This window comes from Octopus sinensis, linkage group LG3, assembly GCF_006345805.1.
Source record: "Octopus sinensis linkage group LG3, ASM634580v1, whole genome shotgun sequence".
In the NCBI taxonomy this organism is placed as follows: Eukaryota; Metazoa; Mollusca; class Cephalopoda; order Octopoda; family Octopodidae; genus Octopus; species Octopus sinensis.
This window is the reverse complement of record NC_042999.1, coordinates 170,369,783-170,388,562: the sequence shown is the minus strand read 5'-3', so window position 1 is coordinate 170,388,562 and position 18,780 is coordinate 170,369,783. Positions and strand designations below refer to the sequence as shown.

The window sequence follows — 18,780 nt, the reverse complement described above, 5'->3', positions numbered from 1 at the left end:
CCCGACTAATTCTATCTACGAGCCATCACTGCCTGTGGCTATCATGATCGAGCGGACCTATAATCAAAACCATTCAAACTAGAAAGAGTGAAAGGCAATGTTGGTCCTGACGTGATTTGATCTCAGGACGCAAAGAGATAGAATAAAAATTGCAAACCCAGCAATCTAACGATTCTGCCAGTTTGCCAACATTAACAATAGTTTCCGATTTAGAAACAAGGCCAGCAATTTTGCAATTAGTCGAGTACGTATTTGATTGCTCATTTATCTTATCGACCCCGAAAAGATGAAAAGCAAATTTGAAATAGAACGTAGAGAGCTGGGGAAAATACTAAATCGCATTTTCTCCGACTCTCTAATGACTCTATCAGTTCGCTGCCCGCTTTTTCCACTCTTACTACCATTGAAACTGTCCTTTACGTAGATGTATATAATTTTCTTTAACACACTATTCAGCAAAAAAGTTTCAAACATAAATATGACCGAGCTAAGCGGTTCTATTACACGGATATACTGGCACAAACTAAAAATGAAAGTAGTTAAGTTGTAAATCAGCGAATAATCGAAAGACCTGATAGACTGAAAAAAAAATCTAGAAGATAATAATTAAAGGGACATAAGCATTTTAAAAGAAAACTTAAAAGAATAGTTCAATTTTATGATTGGAAAATTTAATAGTTTTATTGCCCATTTCACTTAGATATTTCTACGAATACGAAAGGGGAAAAAAACTGTGTGTTTATAAATATATAATATATATATATATATACATATATATATATATATATATATATATATATATATATATATATATATATATATATATATATATATATATATATATATGTATATATATATATGCATATATATATATATATATATATATATATATATATATATATATATATATATATATATATATATATATATATATATATATATATATACATACATATATATATATATATATATATATATATATATATATATATCTATATATATATATATATATATATATTATATATATATATATATATATATATATATATATATATATATATATATATTGCTAGGGTAAAGCGACTGACATAGAACCTGGTTGATATTTCGTTTCGTTCAATATAGAAACTATTAATTTCCTCAAACGATTGCTCGATGCATTACGGCAAAGTCTGTCAATACTTTGCAGTTTATTGAAAAAAAGATTAGCTTCCATGTTTGAACAGTCTAGCACCTTTTTATAGATTTGAGAATGTAAGTTTAAATCCTCATAATGGACTTGTAATTCACGGTTACGTATATTTATTTCTTTGTTTGTTTCTGACAAATTCAAATAACCTTCTTCAAGATTTTCAATCTGTTGAATTAGCGTGGAATTAGCATTCTCCAGCTCTTCATTGCGCTGGAGTAATAGATTGACACTAAATTCCAAGCTATTTTTTTCCATGGCAAGTGCCTTATTTTCCATATCTAACTCTTTATTTTCAGTTATTAAGCTCATATTGTCATTTTTTAGGGTTTCTATAATCATTTGGTTGAACTCGTTAGCTTCAGCTAGCTCGTTAGTTATAGCATTCTGATTGTTCATCTGATTAGCGATTTCTTCATATTGCAAATAATCATAAAAGTCCGTTTGAACCTCATTGTCCACGAGTTTATACTCGTCTATAAGTTTATACTCGTTTTCTACGATTTTACACTCATTAACTGCTCGTTTGATAAATTTTGTATTTCCTGGTTTGGGCCAGCTTTTCAGTTCGTGTTCTGTTGGAGCTTTCAGTATATCACCACAACCTACACCCTTAATTTTTCGACACTCAGTCACTGGATCTTCTTTGGGTGTCGGTAGAGGAGAGTTAATTTCATAAAAAGCTTTAAACCAAAGTCCAAAATGATAGTTCTCTGCCAAGTTACCTTCCATTAATTTCTGTATCGGTATTTCTTTATTCAAGTTGATATATGTGAAGGCTGCTTGGAGCTGTTTGTAGTTCATGTGTCTATCATACATGGTTAGGTTTTGCGATTTAATTTTGTTTAAATTGAGCGCAGTTGGGAAAAGCATAAACATACCTTTGCAAAATTCATAGCCACTCGCTAAATCTTTAACGGAATGAATCTGTGTAGAAACGGTTTTTCGAAACCATTCAACGAGTTTTTCTTGGCTGACGACAGCAACGGACGGAGGGTCCAGAACTTTCATAGTTTCTCTTCTCTGTATATATTATATACGATTAAACGACAAAGTTACGAAAGAATCATATCTTAGTACCAGAAACAAGAAATATAATACTCCCGAGAAGCCTTAGTTCTATTCTATAATTCTGTACTGATTGTTCTTTCGAACCAAGAATCCATTGTATTCTTGTATCACTTACGCTATAATTCTGTATGACGTCATTGCAATGCTTTGGTGGCGTCATGGAAAAAACACAACTATCGTTAGATTTAACCCATTTATTTAACCAGCAATTACAAAATCGATATTTTAATTTACTACAATCCTATATTGGCTTAAAATGGAAAGTTCTAGTATTTCTATAACAGAATTTTTTTAGTATCAACCAAAATGTTCAACCTAAGGATATTTTATTAAAATTATGTTAAATTCCGTAAATTAGAATATTATAACAAATCATTCAATGTCAAACTGGATTTATTTTAATAAAGTTCAAATTATATCATTTTATTTGGAAAAAGTTAAGTATAATGATCTATCGATTCAGAATAGCTTATAGATTCCGCCTCCTAATGATGCACATTACCACTTTTCTACGAAATTTTGATCGACTAAACCCTTTCCAGATTTTAGTTCGAAATGTATCGCTAACTAAAAGCACTTATACATCACTCAAAGATCTTTAAACTTTTACTGCAAACATTATTATGTCTCAATGTGATGGAAATATATTATAAAGCAAGAACAAACATTGACAAGCATTTTAAATGGAATTTCTCTGCGAGAAGATATTTTCCAGAAAATTAACCTAGTAACTCCCAGATAAAGAACTTACCAAGCTGTGGATAATGTTGTACATAAACGTATCCGATGGTGCAACTTTGTCAACATCTATTAAAGAAACCACATGAAAATGAATTAGAAATATAACAACGGTTTATAGCAAAGCAGTTTAGAACTACGTTGCGATACAGCTTTTCAATATAAGCCTAAGTAGTTCTTCATATTGGATTACAAGCAATTTTCAACAGTAACTGCAAACTCACTAATTCTGCGGCTACTAAGAAATACACTACAGGGACAAAAATTGTAAATAAGAAAACTAAATGATAACTAAAATAACTACCAAAACAACATAAGCAAATAACAATAAAACACTAAATATGCTGAAATAATATATTATTGTGTAATGTGATATTTTGGAACAATGAAATAATGTATTTGGAAGTAGAACACAGCAACAATATATTTACAAGAAATACCAAGAATTTGTGATTTTTGCTATGTTCTGCCAGCGTAATTTCAAATTAACAAACTGTGACAAATAATTCATGTCAAATAGCTGAACCCACTTGATTTTAATCCGTGTCAGCCTGACCTCCCCCTTCGTCACGTCTGAAAGGGATGGGAGGTCACCAAGGCGCAGGTCATAGTGAATAACGATACCTCGAATGTTAGTTGTTGTTCGCTGTCCCATCATCCTGGGGATGCAGCTGCTGGAATAGTTAATCGAATCAATGTGAGAGTTTCTATGCTGTTACTTAATCTGCTAGAAATAGCAACCAATTCTCCTGCAAATCACATCCTACTGCTTTAAAAATGGAAGGGTACATTTAATAATGTCAACACAAATTACACAATGCCTCTAAAAACTATAATGCACGCAGTTGAAGTGTTTTCGATCATAAATCTACTGGATTAGAGCTGACGAGGCTAAGCCACGGCCGTAGCAAGACCTACTGATTCTCTTTTTGCTGTACACAGCAGGAAATACTCGTTGGCGTTTGAATACCGATTACCCAGACGTCGAATTAACGTTCAAATACGTAAGTAACGTAATGATATAAGAACATAAAGAAATTAATTTTGTAACAGAATGTATTTCTCCTCGCTTATAGTTTCATTCGATGAAGTCAGACTGAGCGCGATTTACCTTTTACTTCTTTGTCGTTGATGCAGTTATCTAACTTAACATATGTGCAACATAACACAGAAGGGGATCATTTTGGGGTTTTGGTGGTTCATCGTTGTTGCTGATGGTTTAATATATATTTTTATAAAGGCAGAGGGCTGGCTGAATCGTTAACACACCGGAAAAAAATGCTTAGCAGCATTTCGTTTGACATTACGTTCTGAATTCAAATGCAACCGAGATCGACTTTGCTTTTCCTCTTTTCGGGGTCGATAAAATAAATACCAAGTGAGCATTGGGATCGATATAATCAATTTACCCCATCCCACAAAATTGCTGGCCTTGTGCCAAAATTTGAAACCACTATAAATTTTTACCTGATTAAGACAAAGGCAGATTGGTAGTACCTCTAATCCTTTATAGTGATTCCGACACTAGTGAGAAGAAGAGAGAAAGTTATTCTCTGACAGGAAACCTTATCTGAATGCTTGTATCGGAGTAGATTCTATTAAAAGCTTCCAAGGACTAGGAAACAGTGTTAAACTAGGTGATGGATTAAATCTTCCCTCAAAAAAGTACAACCCTGTAATAATAAGTGTTTCTTATTTCTTTATTGCCCACAAGGGGCTAAACATAGAGTGGACAAACAAGGACAGAGAAAGGGATTAAGTCGATTACATCGACCCAGTGCGTAACTGGTACTCAATTTACCGGTCCCGAAAGGATGAAAGGCAAAGTCGACCTCGGCGGAATTTGAACTCAGAACGCAGCGGCAGACGAAATACCGCTAAGCATTTCGCCCGGCGTGCTAACGTTTCTGCCAGTTCGCCGCCTTGTAATAATAACTGTTTCTAGCACAGGCAAAGGCCTTGGAATTTAAGCGAAAGATTTGCCAATATCATTGACCGTAGTTAAGGGGGCAAGCTGGCAGAATCGTTAGCACGCAGGGCAAAAAGATTCTCGGCGGCATTTCGTCTGTCTTTACGTTCTGAATTCCAATGTCACCGAGGTCGACTTTGCTTTTCGTCCATTTGCGATCGATAAAATAAGTACCAGTTAAACAGTGGTGGTGGTGGGGTTCAATGTAATCGATTTATACCTTCCATCGAAATTGCTGGTTTTGTACCAAACTTTGAAACCAATGTCATCGACCTTAGTACTTCACTAGTACTTTATTTTAACGAACTCGGAATGGTGAAAAACAGTTTCCATTTTACATTCAGGGGTTTTACATTCAGAACGCAAAAGAGCAAAGAGCAAAGAGTTGAAAGGGTGATTACTCTTTGCTCTTCACTTGTTTCAGTCATTTGACTGAGGCCATCGACCCCCAGGACTTATTCTTTGTAAGCCTGGTACTTATTCTATCGGTCTCTTTTGCCGAACCGCTAAGTTACAGGGACGTAAACACACCAGCATTGGTTGACAAGCGATGCTGGGGGGACAAACACAGACACACAAACAAAACACACACAAACACACACACATACATATATATACATATATACGACGGGCTTCTTTCAGTTTCTGTCTACCAAATCCACTCACAAGGCTTTGGTCAGCCCGAAGCTATAGAAGACACTTGCCCAAGGTGCCACGCAATGGGACTGAACCCGGAACCATGTGTTTGGTAAGCAAGCTACTTACCACACAACCACTCCTACGCCTATAATCACAAAGTCTGAAATTTATTTTAGGGGAGGGGACTACATCGATCCCAGTGCTCAACTGGTACTTATTTTGTCGAACCTGAAAGGATGAAAGGCAAAGTTGACGTCGGAAGAATTTGAACTCAGAACGTGAAGACAGAGCAAATGCCGCTAAGCATTTGGCTAACGGTTCTGACAGCTCGCTGCTTTATGCTGTTCTAATATTTGGCACTCTTAACTAAAGCAGTGTTTCCTTCATCTCTGAATAAGTATCGCTTATAATCGTTGTGATTCTTCAGATATAGGTTTCACATAACGTTTCCAATAAACCGGCTCCCAACACAACTAAATTTAACCACCTTTTCAATTTACAACTTGCTATCTCTACCGAATGAATGCGCAAATATGGGACAGTATGTCTTTCTTGCATTCTTTAATGAACATATAAAATATCCTTGATTGAATTCAATTTCTTACTAAGACAATCATTGTGTGGTAAGTAGCTCGCTTAACCTTCGTCGAAGTCAGACGTGTTTTTTGGCGGTGAGTCAAGCGTGTTGTTGCACAAGGATAATTTTTCTACTGTTGAATGTTTGTTGTTAAATGTTTTCGTGAACTTTGAAAGTTTTTGTGCTTTCTTCCCGGTGACGGGAAGGAGTAATTGTTGAAACATTGAAGTCATTAATATTGAATTTATTAATATTATTAGTGTTGAACTTGTTAAAGCCGTTGTAGGCTTTATTGTCCCCCCCCGCCCCCAGCGGGGGTGGCATTTGAACTGTTATCCTCATTAAGAGGGAAAAAAATATTATAGGCTTCCCGTTTTTGGGATAAGCAAATTGTTGTTGTGGAAAAAATTAAATTTTAGCCATTGTAGGCTCTATTGTGGCATCCGGCCGTAGCGCGAGTGAGATTTGAACTGTTTCCCTTTTTTCGGGATTCTATATTTCATTATTGTGTGAAAAAAATTAATTTCGAATCGTTGTAGACTTTGTTGCTACGTCTCGCCCCTCAGCGGGAGTGGGATTTGAACTTTGGACTGCGGAAATAAAAGTTGATTATTTTTGTCGGAAAACATTTTCTAAAGGTTTCCCAGTTTTGTGGGAAACCAATTTCTCTGATACTTATTTCAACCATGTCGGTTGAAATCATTCATGAAAAATCTGCTCTTGTAGAGAGCAATGTTGATGCTGGCAATTGCGCCAACACTGTGAAAACATTTTCGGCAGTTGCCGCAGTGGCAACCGAAAATATTGATATATCGGCAGACATGTTGCAGGGATATTTTAAAAGGATGAAGGAAGAGGGAGGTGATGTTGTGATATCACCCTCCTCCACTGTGTTAGAAACAAAAAAGAGGACTGTAGTGTATAAAACCTTCTGCCCACAAGACAAAAGGTTTAAACACTTCGGAAAAGAAACAATAGAAAAATGCCTGTCCCCGATATGGAGGGATATAGTGTATATCTCGAAGGGACGGGCATATGGTTCTGTTGAGGTCTAATTCTCAAAGGAAGAGGCGGCTCGCGGGCATTCCGTGTGTCCCCTGAAGACCAAAGAAGTGGTACTTCTGCCAACTTATATGGGACGAAGAACATCCCGTGTAAGAATCAATGAAGTGCCACCTAAAGTGGACTCTAAAGAAGTGGTGGCCGCCCTACTGTTTAATAGGACGGACCGTATAAAAATACCACAAACTACAAGTTCCGCCACACAGAATTGGTTAGGGCGGAACATCACTGTTTTAATACTAGGGAAACAGGAGGACATTCAGGTCCTACCAGAGAGAGTGCTCGTTGGGGAGAATGTGGCCCTTAGGGTACAGGTGGAAGGCCGTAAGCCCACCTGTTACCAATGCGGAAAAAAGGGCCACATTCGAGCTGATTGTGAAGAAAACAAAAAAACGTTGTCGCAAACACCAGGCCCCTCAAATAAAAAAACCCACCACCGCAAACACACCAACCCCCACAAACAGTGGGGGGGGGCACTGGTACATTTAGACCCGTCTAAGGCATTTGATAGGGTCGACCATCGGTACTTGGCGGCGGTCTTCGGGGAGGCTGGCCTGGGCCCGACCTTTCGAGGTTGGATTGCTGCGTTGTATAGCGACATCGAGTCTGTCGTAAAAGTGAATGGTTTCCTTTCGAAGCCGTTCAGGATCGAGCGTTCAGTTCGTCAGAGGTGTCCCCTGTCCCCGTTTCTATATGTGTTGGCTCTTGAGCCTTTGCTGCGGAAGTTGGATGCACTAGGGGGCGCACAGCATGATCTATGGTGTGGAAGAGGAGCTACGGCGTACGCGGATGACATCTCCATCATCGTGGCAGATGAAGGCCAGCTTCCAGTGGTGGAAGGAGCCATCAAAAGTTACGAGGCGGTTAACAAGGACAAGTCGGTCGGCTTGCAACTCGGCACCTGGAAGGGCAATCCGATGCAGTCCAATAACGTCGTGGGGCGTTGGACGGAAGGTCCTGTTAAGCTGCTCGGAGTCTGGATTGGTTCAAACCTCCAGATAGAGAAAAATTGGAGTGAGGTGGCCGGCAGGCTGACCGCTCTAACCCAGACCTGGTCTGGACGGGCGTTATCCCTGCTAGGGAGGGCGGAGGTGGTGCAGATGTTCATAGCATCAGTAGTCACCTACCGTCTGACCGTGGTGCCTTGCCCCGATTTGTGGCTGAACAAGTTGGAAAGAATCCTTTTCCACTTTTTGTGGAAAGGAGGAAATCCACTCGTGAAGCGCTTTGTCTGCTGCCAGAAACCCCTAAAGGGTGGGCTAGGGATGCCTTGGATGGAGAGCAGGTGTGGTCACCGCACGTTCGGTTCTACCTTCCGCAATTAACGTCCTCAACAGACATTGGTAATTGGATCAAGCAGAGACCCAGGCTGGGGGACTGGCAATTGGAGTGCCGCCCGGCACTTCAGCTACTCTCTCGGGCGGACAATGCCGGTAATAAGAGTTCCACCGCGGATTTCTATAGCGGGTTAGTGGAGGTTAAGTCCGAAGACGCTCTGGGCTACGATGAAAATCAGTTAATCAACCTGTTCCGGAGAACTTTCGGTCCGGGGTATCTGGACAATTACCAGAAATCTCTGGCTTGGCAGTGCTTCCGTGCGCGTTACCAGTTCGTGATAAACTGTCAAGGCACGGAAGTGCCGTCTCGCCGACATGTCCGAAGTGCGGTCAGAACAGGGAAACCGTCTTGCACGCATTTGTGGAGTGTCCGGAATTAACGGGACTGATAGTTTTTGCAGAGTAGCTGCAATGGGTAGAGTACAGCTATCAGCTGAATCTATCATTGAGATTGTGCCGCCTCCTACCCTTAACAGGGAAAGGAAGGCTTGCTTTTTCTGCGTAGTAGCCATACTGAAAGGCGGTGCTCCAGCATGGCCACAGTCAAATGACTGAGACAAGTAAAAGAGTAGAGTTAGGTCGACAATAAACAAAGCGTTTTCTCTGTTCTAAGAAAGAGATTCGGTTGTTCTTTTTTTTTTCTAGCAGATTGAATGATTTTGTAAATGTTCCTTCATCTGTAATTTCTGGTGTTTTGGATTCTAAACTCGTCACTTTTATGATACTTCAGAACAATGCAATTATGTATTTAGAAGATAAAAATCAACGTCATTTCAAACTTCGGTAGAAGACGTGAGTTAAGGAGGACGTGGGGTTTCGCTGCGATTTATAAGAGATCGATCGATCATATAGAGGTTCCTCTCGTTGCTCGTACATTGGTTTATTGCTAAAGTAACGTGTGTCTTTGTTATCTTTTTACTTGTTTCAGTGTTGGAGAGCGGCCATGCTGGGGCATCGCCTTGAAGGGTTTAGTTGAATAAATAAGCCCCAATCCTTATTATTATCTTAAAATCTGATATTCTATCGGACAAACACAATCACACACACACGCCTGCATATATATACATATATATATATATATATACATATATATACATATATATATATATATATATACACACACACACAGAGATAGATAGATAGATAGATAGATAGATAGATAGATAGATAGATAGATAGATAGATAGTAGATAGATAGATAGATAGATAGATAGATAGATGCAGCGCGCTTCTACGCAATTTCCTTCCACCAAATTCACTCACAAAACATTGGTCAGCCCAGGGCTATAGTAGAAGTCACTTGGCCAAGGTGTTCTGTGGAGGGACTGAATCTGAAACCACATAGTTGTAATGCGAGTTTCTTAACCATAGAGCCACGCTTGCCCCTAAAACGGACGTCGTCGGCAGCACATTATTTACCATTTATTTCGCCGAGGTCGACTTTGCCTTTCATCCTTTCGGAGTCGATAAATTAAGTACCAGTTGCGTACTGGGGTCGATCTAATCGACTGGCTCCCTCCCCAAAAATTTCGGGCCTTGTGCGTAGAGTGGAAAAGATTATTTACCATTTATTTTGTTGCACTCAATAGGAAGTTGCCAGTAAGCTGACCGCTTAAATACACACAAGAGGAACTGGGCCGCTGACAGCATGTTTTGTCACACATTTCACTAAAGTATCAGGATATATTTGTGAGATTGTCTGACTGTTCCAGCGCTCTCGGCATCGTGATTACCCTCAGAAAACTCGTTTACACATGTCTAATCTATGTTTATCTGATAGTAGTAACTAATTATAGTCTATGCTTTCCTTTTCGTTGCATGAAACCGGAAATACACGTCAGCGCCTGAGCCTCGTATCTGCAGTCACAATTAAAGTATGGATTTATAGGCAACATCTAAGGAAATAAGAAAACTAATATTGTGACATTATATTTAAAAGCATGGTCATTACTGGCAAGATATTGCTTTCGTACTTGCTTTTATTCCTATTTCTCAATTTGTAACAGTTTAAATTTGCATATATCTAGTAAGTTTCAGATATATATATTATAACCGTCACTAACAAGTGGGTATGTTTGACTTGGTAATTCGTACCATAATTTCGCTATTGCTTTAGGTAATTATGTAATCACAAGCAGACATTAAAAGTCTCTCGACCCTCCTATCCTTTGACCAGCGGAATATCGATCGATAACAGCTTGATGAAGAGAGGGTTGCAACAGCACCAGGCTGATACTTATTTTCAGCTGAGTAGACTGGAGCAACATGAGATAAAGCACCTTGTTCCAGGACTCAGCTTATCAACCGATCCACAAATTGAACTCACAATTTTATGATTGTGAGCCCAACGCCCTACACATTAGGCCACACACTTTCAGGTGATATAATAATAATATAATATATATATAATATATAGTATGAAATCTTAAATGTTATGTCACTTGGAATATGTGTATCGTCTTTATATATTATGCTATTCTATCAATGTCGAACCACGGCCGTCTTAGCAGCATTATTGACTCCCGAGCAAATAAATGCATTGGACCCACTGGTATTTATCTATTGACGGCTAGCCACAGCATTCATAGATCAGAATTGGGTCCTTAGGCCTTGTGAGGGACCTGGGTAACTATTCAAAGTCCCCAGATCATAAGACAGCTCTGAGTCAAATTCTTTTTTATAATTTTATATAAATGAGTTGTGGTTAAAAAGATAATAATATTTAGGACTATTAAGCTCTCTTTTTTAAAGCTACATCTACACTACGTTCCGATCGCTTGAAGTACCATCGTCATCAAATGTCTTATCCTTGGACATGCGCATACTTCAGTGGCATTGAGGGTAATATGGTAAGTACTTTTAAGAAATAAAGGTTCCTTAGTTCTAATCCTGTTTAGTAATATAACATATTCAAGAATAAGAAACCTTATGATGATCGCAGTCAAGCTGAGAGCAGCCACAATCTTCTGATCACCTGTGCAGCTGCGTCCTCCGTTGAAATGCCATCGGTGTCTAGGAGATATAGTCTTGATTATTTCATTCTGGCATAGGTTATGTCCTCATCATCATGGAAGATCTTTTACGTCTTCAAAAGAAAAAGAAGGGAAGCGTAAAAGCTGATTTTTATACGATAGCAATAGTTGCCATGTATGCATATATTCATTAAAAGCTGCCTGGTCATCTGTAGCTTTTTACTCGTGAGCTCCCTTTCAACGTAGAAACTGGGAGAACCCAATATATATATTTAGATACTATCTTACGTACAATTCATTAACATAAATTACTTAAAGGATAGCCATCTCCAAAATGATGAATCATGTCATACTTCCAATCCAGTCTCTGACGACTTAACGAAGTCATGATTACTTTACTTTACTTTTTACTTTTTTACTTGTTTCAGTCATTTGACTGCGGCCATGCTGGAGCACCGCCTTTAGTCGAGCAAATCGACCCCAGGACTTATTCTTTGTAAGCCCAGTACTTATTCTATCGGTCTCTTTTGCCGAACCGCTAAGTGACGGGGACGTAAACACACCAGCATTGGTTGTCAAGCAATGCTAGGGGGACAAACACAGACACACAAACATATACACACACTTATATATATATATACATATATACGACAGGCTTCTTTCAGTTTCCGTCTACCAAATCCACTCACAAGGCATTGGTCGGCCCGGGGCTATAGCAGAAGACACTTGCCCAAGATGCCACGCAGTGGGACTGAACCCGGAACCATGTGGTTGGTTAGCAAGCTACTTACCACACAGCCACTCCTGCGCCTATTATGTAATTCTATTATATAACAAAAGGTCACCTCACGTTAATGAAACCGTAACCATTTGGGGTAACTAGATATCTTACAAACAATCTCTCATTCTTTGTTTTTCTACGTATACTCTATGCAACACTTAAACCCGAATTTATCAGAAAAGATTACAATTACATTCAATATGACGAACAGAAATAAAATAAACATCGAATTCTTCATACTCGTAATTTGTCACGCATTTTAAGGTTTCAATTGCAGCGTACGAATACATCAACACACAAATTTCGTGTGCGCGTGTGCACACACACACACACACACACACACACACACACATGTATATATATATTTGTACAAAAATATGTATGTATGTATATATATATATATATATATATACATGCGTGTATATATGTAAGCATGTATATCTAAAAATATGTACATATATATATGCATGTATATGTATGTATATGTACACATATTCATATATATAAATATATATATGAATATGTGTACATATATATGTACATATACATGTGCGTATCTATATGTATATATATATATATATGTATGTATTTATATATGTATTTATAGATTTATTTATATATGTATATATGTATATGTATTTATATATTTATTTTATTTTATTTTATTTTATCTAGTCTTAATCTCTTGAGTCTTTCCCAGTAGCTCATATGCTGCACAGAGGCTATCTTCTTCGTGTAGCTTCGTTGGATCGCCTCAAGTTCTGTGATTAACTTGACACTGGATGGTGACCATAGCTAAGAGCAATAGTCAAAGTGTCTTAGAACAGGTGTCCTCCAGAGGACCATCACGGTTTTCTGGTCTCTTGTTCTAAAGGTTCTAAGAATCTATCCGGTCAGCCGCCTATATTTCATTGCCAATTTAGCAACATGCATATGAAAGGTTGCATCATCACTCATGTAAATATTCAGGTCTCGCACTGATTGTGCCTCTGGGATTGCAATCCCTCCAGATCCAGTGTATTTATTGGGTATTGCATTTAGTTTTGCATGCTGATAGCATAAAGCTTGAAACTTTTCAGCATTGAACTGCATGCTATTCTTTTCAGCCCACTTGTATATTTTGTCCAGCTCACATTGCAAGTGCATAGTGTCTTCAGGGTTCTGTATTGCCTGTGAAACTTTTGTATCATCTGCATAACTTGTGTTCGTGGCTCTCTGCGTGGCTGAGGGCATGTCTGAGAGGGCCATTATGAACAGTAGTGGTCCCAAAACAGTGCCTTGCGGAACACCGCTCACTATTTGCGTGTTAATGGAAGTGGCCCCATTGGCTACTACCACCTGGCTTCTATCCTTCAGGACATCATGAAGCCATTCTCCCAGTTTTCCAACTATGCCAAGATCACGCAGTTTGTGACATATCATTCCATGATCGACTTTATCAAAGTCCTTTGCAAAGTCGAGATATATGACTTCCACATTTGAGTGGTTGAGCAGTCGTTTCAGCATCCAGTCATAGTGTTGTAGGAGCTGAGTTAAGCAGCTTCTTCCTGGTCAGAAACCATGTTGGGTGTCGGGCAGCAAGTCATTTTCTTCAAGGAAGGTGATTAGTTTCCTTCTGACTATTCGTTCCATGACCTTGCTGATGTGTGAGGTCAGAGAGATAGGTCTGTAGTTCTTGGCTTCCGCTCTGCTACCTCCTTTATGAGTAGGGCATATTTTACCTTCCTTCAGTTTTCTTGGAAGTTTGCCAGCTGCAAGGAAGCTCTGAAAGAGGAACTGCAGTGGTCTTGCTAGGACTCTCTTACATACTTTTAGAAGGATTGCTGGGAATCCATCGGGGCCAGTAGCTGAGTTTGTTTTCATTTCATCTATAGCCTTTATTACATCGTCTTCATTTATATTGATGTAATCAATCATCGCTGCCTCTGATTTTACATATGCAGTGGTAAAGAAGTCAGTTGGATTGCTGACTTGAAAATGCCCTAGGGGTGGAGTGAAAATACTCTTGAATTGCCCATTTAGTATTTTACTTATCCTCATTGGATTTCCTGTGAGTGTGCCATCCTTTTCAAGGAGTGGCCCTATCCTACAGTGCACCGTAGCTGTTTCTTTTGCAAACTTGTAGAAAGCTCTGAGGTTAGATTTTATGTTGTCTATAGCCCAGGCTTCTTTGTCTGCTCTTTCCTTTTCATGGGAGAGTTGCAGACATTTTTCAATTTCCAACAGTTTTATTTTCAGGCGGGACTTTTCACTGCTTTCAATTTGTTTGTTTAGGCGATTTGAAACTTTTGTACGCCGTCTCATTAGAATTTTCCTCTCTCTGGGGATTTTGCTCTTGTGTACAGTGGCCTTTCTCTCTGGGACACATTTGTATCATATAGCTTGCATTACAGACATTGAATTGGTGAAGTTTCATGTCGATGTCTGGCGAGGATAGACATTCAGGCCAGTTTTGTTTGAGGATCTCTTTCTCAATTTGTTTCCAGTTTACCTTATGGAAGTTCAAGATGGAAAGATTCTAGAGTTTCTTGTAGGCTGCATGTCCATGCTTACCTTTGGCTCGTACATGGTCAGCTCTACGAGAGTAGTGTCGGTGTCACTTTCACATTATGGATGAGGTCCATATTATTTGTGACGCAGAGATCCAGTATGTTACCTGCCCTGGTTGGTTGGAGTATTATTTTCTCCCTGTACAGAGTGTTGATGAGGTTCAGGAGGGACCTCACCTGTCCTCGTTTGCATCGTATCATTCCTGGGAGAGAAAGGACCTCGGGCCATCTGACATTGGGTAGATTGAAGTCTCCCATGAGAAGTACACTTATGTGTTGCTCTAATGTGACTAGAACTTCTTTTTTTTTATAAGGCAGTTTTCAAACTTGCCTACATGGCTTGGAGCATCTGGAGGGCGATATGTAGCACATATAACTACACCAAGTTACCTTATATGTACAATTAGTGTGTCACATACCGAATTTCAGTATGACAAAAGGACCTGGGGTGTGAGGTCCTCGCGGATGTACATAACAACTCCTCCATGACTCCTTTCTTTTCTGTCGGTCCGTAGTACAACATACTGTGGTATGTGTATTTCCGCATCTGCTATGTCCGGTTTCAGGTGTGTTACTGAGTGTTAGCAGTCCTCTGATGTTCAGTAGGAGCATCGAGGTGATGTGTGTGCTGTTGCCGGTGGTGTCCACCTTGGGTCTATTTGCTGTGGCGGTCTTGTGTATTGTGGATAGTCCCATCTGCGAGTTTGAGTTTGATGGAGCCAGGTTAGCTGCTGTACAATCTTTTGTGCCATGCACAAAAAGATCCTTGTTCAGCAGCTGCTCTTTCAATAACATGTTGGTGGTTTGTAGCACGCACCACATCTGCGTACCTCCGTTTTGGGGCAGGTGATGCGTGGTCCATTCCTTTTCCTTTTGGTAGTTGGTTTCTTCCCTGTTTCATGTTTATGTGGCAGGATCTTTGGTGTGCAAAACGGCAGCCTGCACCTTCCTCTCCATGCCAGCAGACACCTTTCAGGTAGAATTTACACATTCGTGTGCGCTGTGTGTTTCTATCCTTTTTGGTATATGGATAGTCAGGTTTGCTTCTATCCTTGGCTGTTTCATCTTTTGGTTTTGTTTGAGTTTTAGTTTTTCCTTCTTTGGCTGTTTCATCATTTGTTTTTCTTTTAGTTTTTCCTCCTTTTACTTCTTTTTTGTCTCTTTCATCTCCATGGTTTGGGCTTTTGGTGCTGGTAGGGACACTTGCACTTGGGTTTACTTCCCGGGCAGGTTTCTCACTTGAATCTTCTTTGTTGTCCTGGGTGTTTACCAAGTGGGGTGACATCTTTCATTAGCACCCGTGCCTTTATCCTTGCCATCTTTACTTTGTTCGTTGTCAAACATGGCATCAAGCGTGCCGATGTGGGATCTTATGAGTGCATAGGAGCGTATAAACTCCTGCTTCTTTCGCTCTATCTGTGCTAACGTCCTTGTGTATCCACTGCTCTTCAGCGCAGCTGTAATTATGTTGTTCGGATTATCTCCGTCGGCGCATCAGCAGGCTCTCAGGAACAACGCCAATTCCATGCTCCTCCAGGTTCTGGACATTTTTGGATATTTTATTTATTTATCTATCTAATTATATTTAAAATTTAATAGTGTGATAGAGGGTAGAGAAGAAATAGAGAAAGAAAGTGTCTATGTATTTAGAGATTGAGAGCTGAGAGAAGATAAGAAGAGAGTAAGAGAGAGTGAGAGGAGAAAGTTCGCGTCTATATATTTAGAAACATTGAGAGGCTGAGAGAAAAAAGATGGTGTGACAGAGAGAAGTGGAGAAGTGAAGAGACTGGGAGAGAAAGAAAAGAAAGAGAGGAGGTTGTGCAACAAATATATATATACCTATCTGCAGCTACAAAAGTTCTACGAGAGTTTTCTTCTGAACTAATTACGACTATATTTCTAATGTTCGCGTCTATATATTTAGGAAGATTGAGAGGCTGAGTAAAAATAAAAAAAAAAATATATATATATATATATAAAGCAACAAATAAATATACACCTATCTAAAGTTGAATACGAAGAGGTTTTCTTTCAAAAAAGATAAGAAAAACGGTTATTTTTGCTTGTTACAGTCGATTGGAGTGCTTTATATATATATATTTATATATATATATGCATATATATGTATCTATATTTATATATATGTATATATATATATATATATATATATATATATATATATATATAATATATATTATATATATATATATATATATATAACGGGAAGCTTTATGAAAATAAACAAAAGACGAAGGCAGGTGGAATACAAACGAACAATTGTATTAGTATGGCGCTCAGGAATATAAATATGTATATATATATATATTTACATATATATGTATATATATATATATATTTATATATATACATATGTATATACATACATATATACATAGGTATATATATTTATATATATATACATATATATATACATATTTATATATATACATAAGTATATCTATCTATATATATATTTATATGTATATATATTTATGTATATAAATTTATATATATATATTTATATGGCGGTGTCCCAGCATGGCCACAGCTCGTGAGCTGAAACTAGATAAAATAAAAATAAAAATAAAATATATGTGTATATATATATATTATATATATATGTATTTATATATATAATATATATTTATATATATGTATATATTTATATATATATATATATATATATTATATATATATATACATATATATATATACATATTTATATATATATGTATATATATTATATATATATGTATATATATATATTTATATATATGTATATATATTTATATATATGTATATATTTGTATATATATATATTTATACATATGTATATATTTATATACATGTATGCATATATTTATATGTACATACATTTATATATATATATATATATATATATATATATATATATATATATATATAATATATATATAAAACTTAGATAAAACTTAGATATGTTTCGACCAAAGATTGGTCCAGGCCATGTCTAACTTAATAGCACCACCTGATAGGATTATCTAAATCCTGTTCAAGTTAAGTTTTGTTTATGGTCCATTCAAGTAGTGAGTTTGTTGTATCTAATTATGGGTGGCTTATCTGGTATTCTTTGAAGGAATCTATCCAGACTCCGTTTAAAGTTGATGGGATCCTTTTCCTCTTTGATCTCTTTCGGGACAATGTTAAATAGGGCAGGGCCTGTTGAGGAAAAGAAATTATGTTGCAGTATACGTGTATGCTGTGATCTTGAATTGGACAGGGGACGTATGGCCCGTGGTCCCAGTCTTGGATGAACCTTGAAGCTAATTTTCAGGTCGTTTGGGCAAAGTTGGCGGTATATTCTCCACATCGTACATATGATGTACCGCTCACGGCGACGCTGGAGAGAGTAGAGTTTCAAGGCTTTAATCGAGAGCAGCCATGCCTTCAATTTGTTTAGTGAGTGCCCTCTGGGGTGATTCAATCCTCGAGATGTTTTGTCTTGTATAGGGAGACCACAGTGGGCAGCAGTATTCGAGGTGTGGCCGTACAAAGGAGGAGAAAAGTGGTATGATGACACCTTGTTCTCTGGACCGGAAAGTTCTTAAGATCCAGGAACTCATCCTACGAGCTTTATCGACCTTGTTGTTGATGTGTGCACTCTAACTGAGATCGTCATCAACAATTACACCCGGGTCTCTGATATATATTTTTATATATTTATATGTATATATATATATTTATATATAATTCATAAATGAGGGCAAAGGAATAAAATTATAATGCCAAACATGCCGAAAAATTGGACATATTGTCCATTAACCATATAATATTTTCACAATACGCACGCTACTCGAAAAAAGGTCGACAGAAATCTCTAAAAAATTCCATTATTACCATATCGGACCGATTTCAGA

At 37.8% G+C, this 18,780-nt stretch overlaps 2 protein-coding genes across 2 annotated transcripts in view; both read right to left on the bottom strand.

Moving 5' to 3' along the window:
• Nucleotides 1-718: 718 nt before the first annotated feature.
• Nucleotides 719-2,397, bottom strand: LOC115209593. The gene is made up of 2 exons (XM_029778033.2): nt 1,048-2,397; nt 719-735 (listed from the first exon to the last, which is right to left on the bottom strand). Exon 1 carries the CDS (start codon nt 2,198-2,200, stop codon nt 1,070-1,072), a length of 1,131 nt encoding a protein of 376 aa, XP_029633893.1. The 5' UTR covers nt 2,201-2,397; the 3' UTR covers nt 719-735; nt 1,048-1,069.
• Nucleotides 2,398-3,051: 654 nt separating this feature from the next.
• Nucleotides 3,052-18,780, bottom strand: part of LOC118762675 (interaptin-like) — a 38,561-nt gene continuing 22,832 nt past the window's right edge. The window contains exon 2 of the mRNA XM_036501634.1: nt 3,052-3,067. The gene's annotated coding sequence lies outside the window, so the exon portion shown is untranslated. The remainder of the gene's footprint in view (nt 3,068-18,780) is intronic.

Coding starts and splice junctions, on each gene's coding strand:
- LOC115209593 (XM_029778033.2), bottom strand. CDS start 2,200: ATGAAAGTTCTGGACCCTCCGTCCGTTGCTGTCGTCAGCCAAGAAAAA.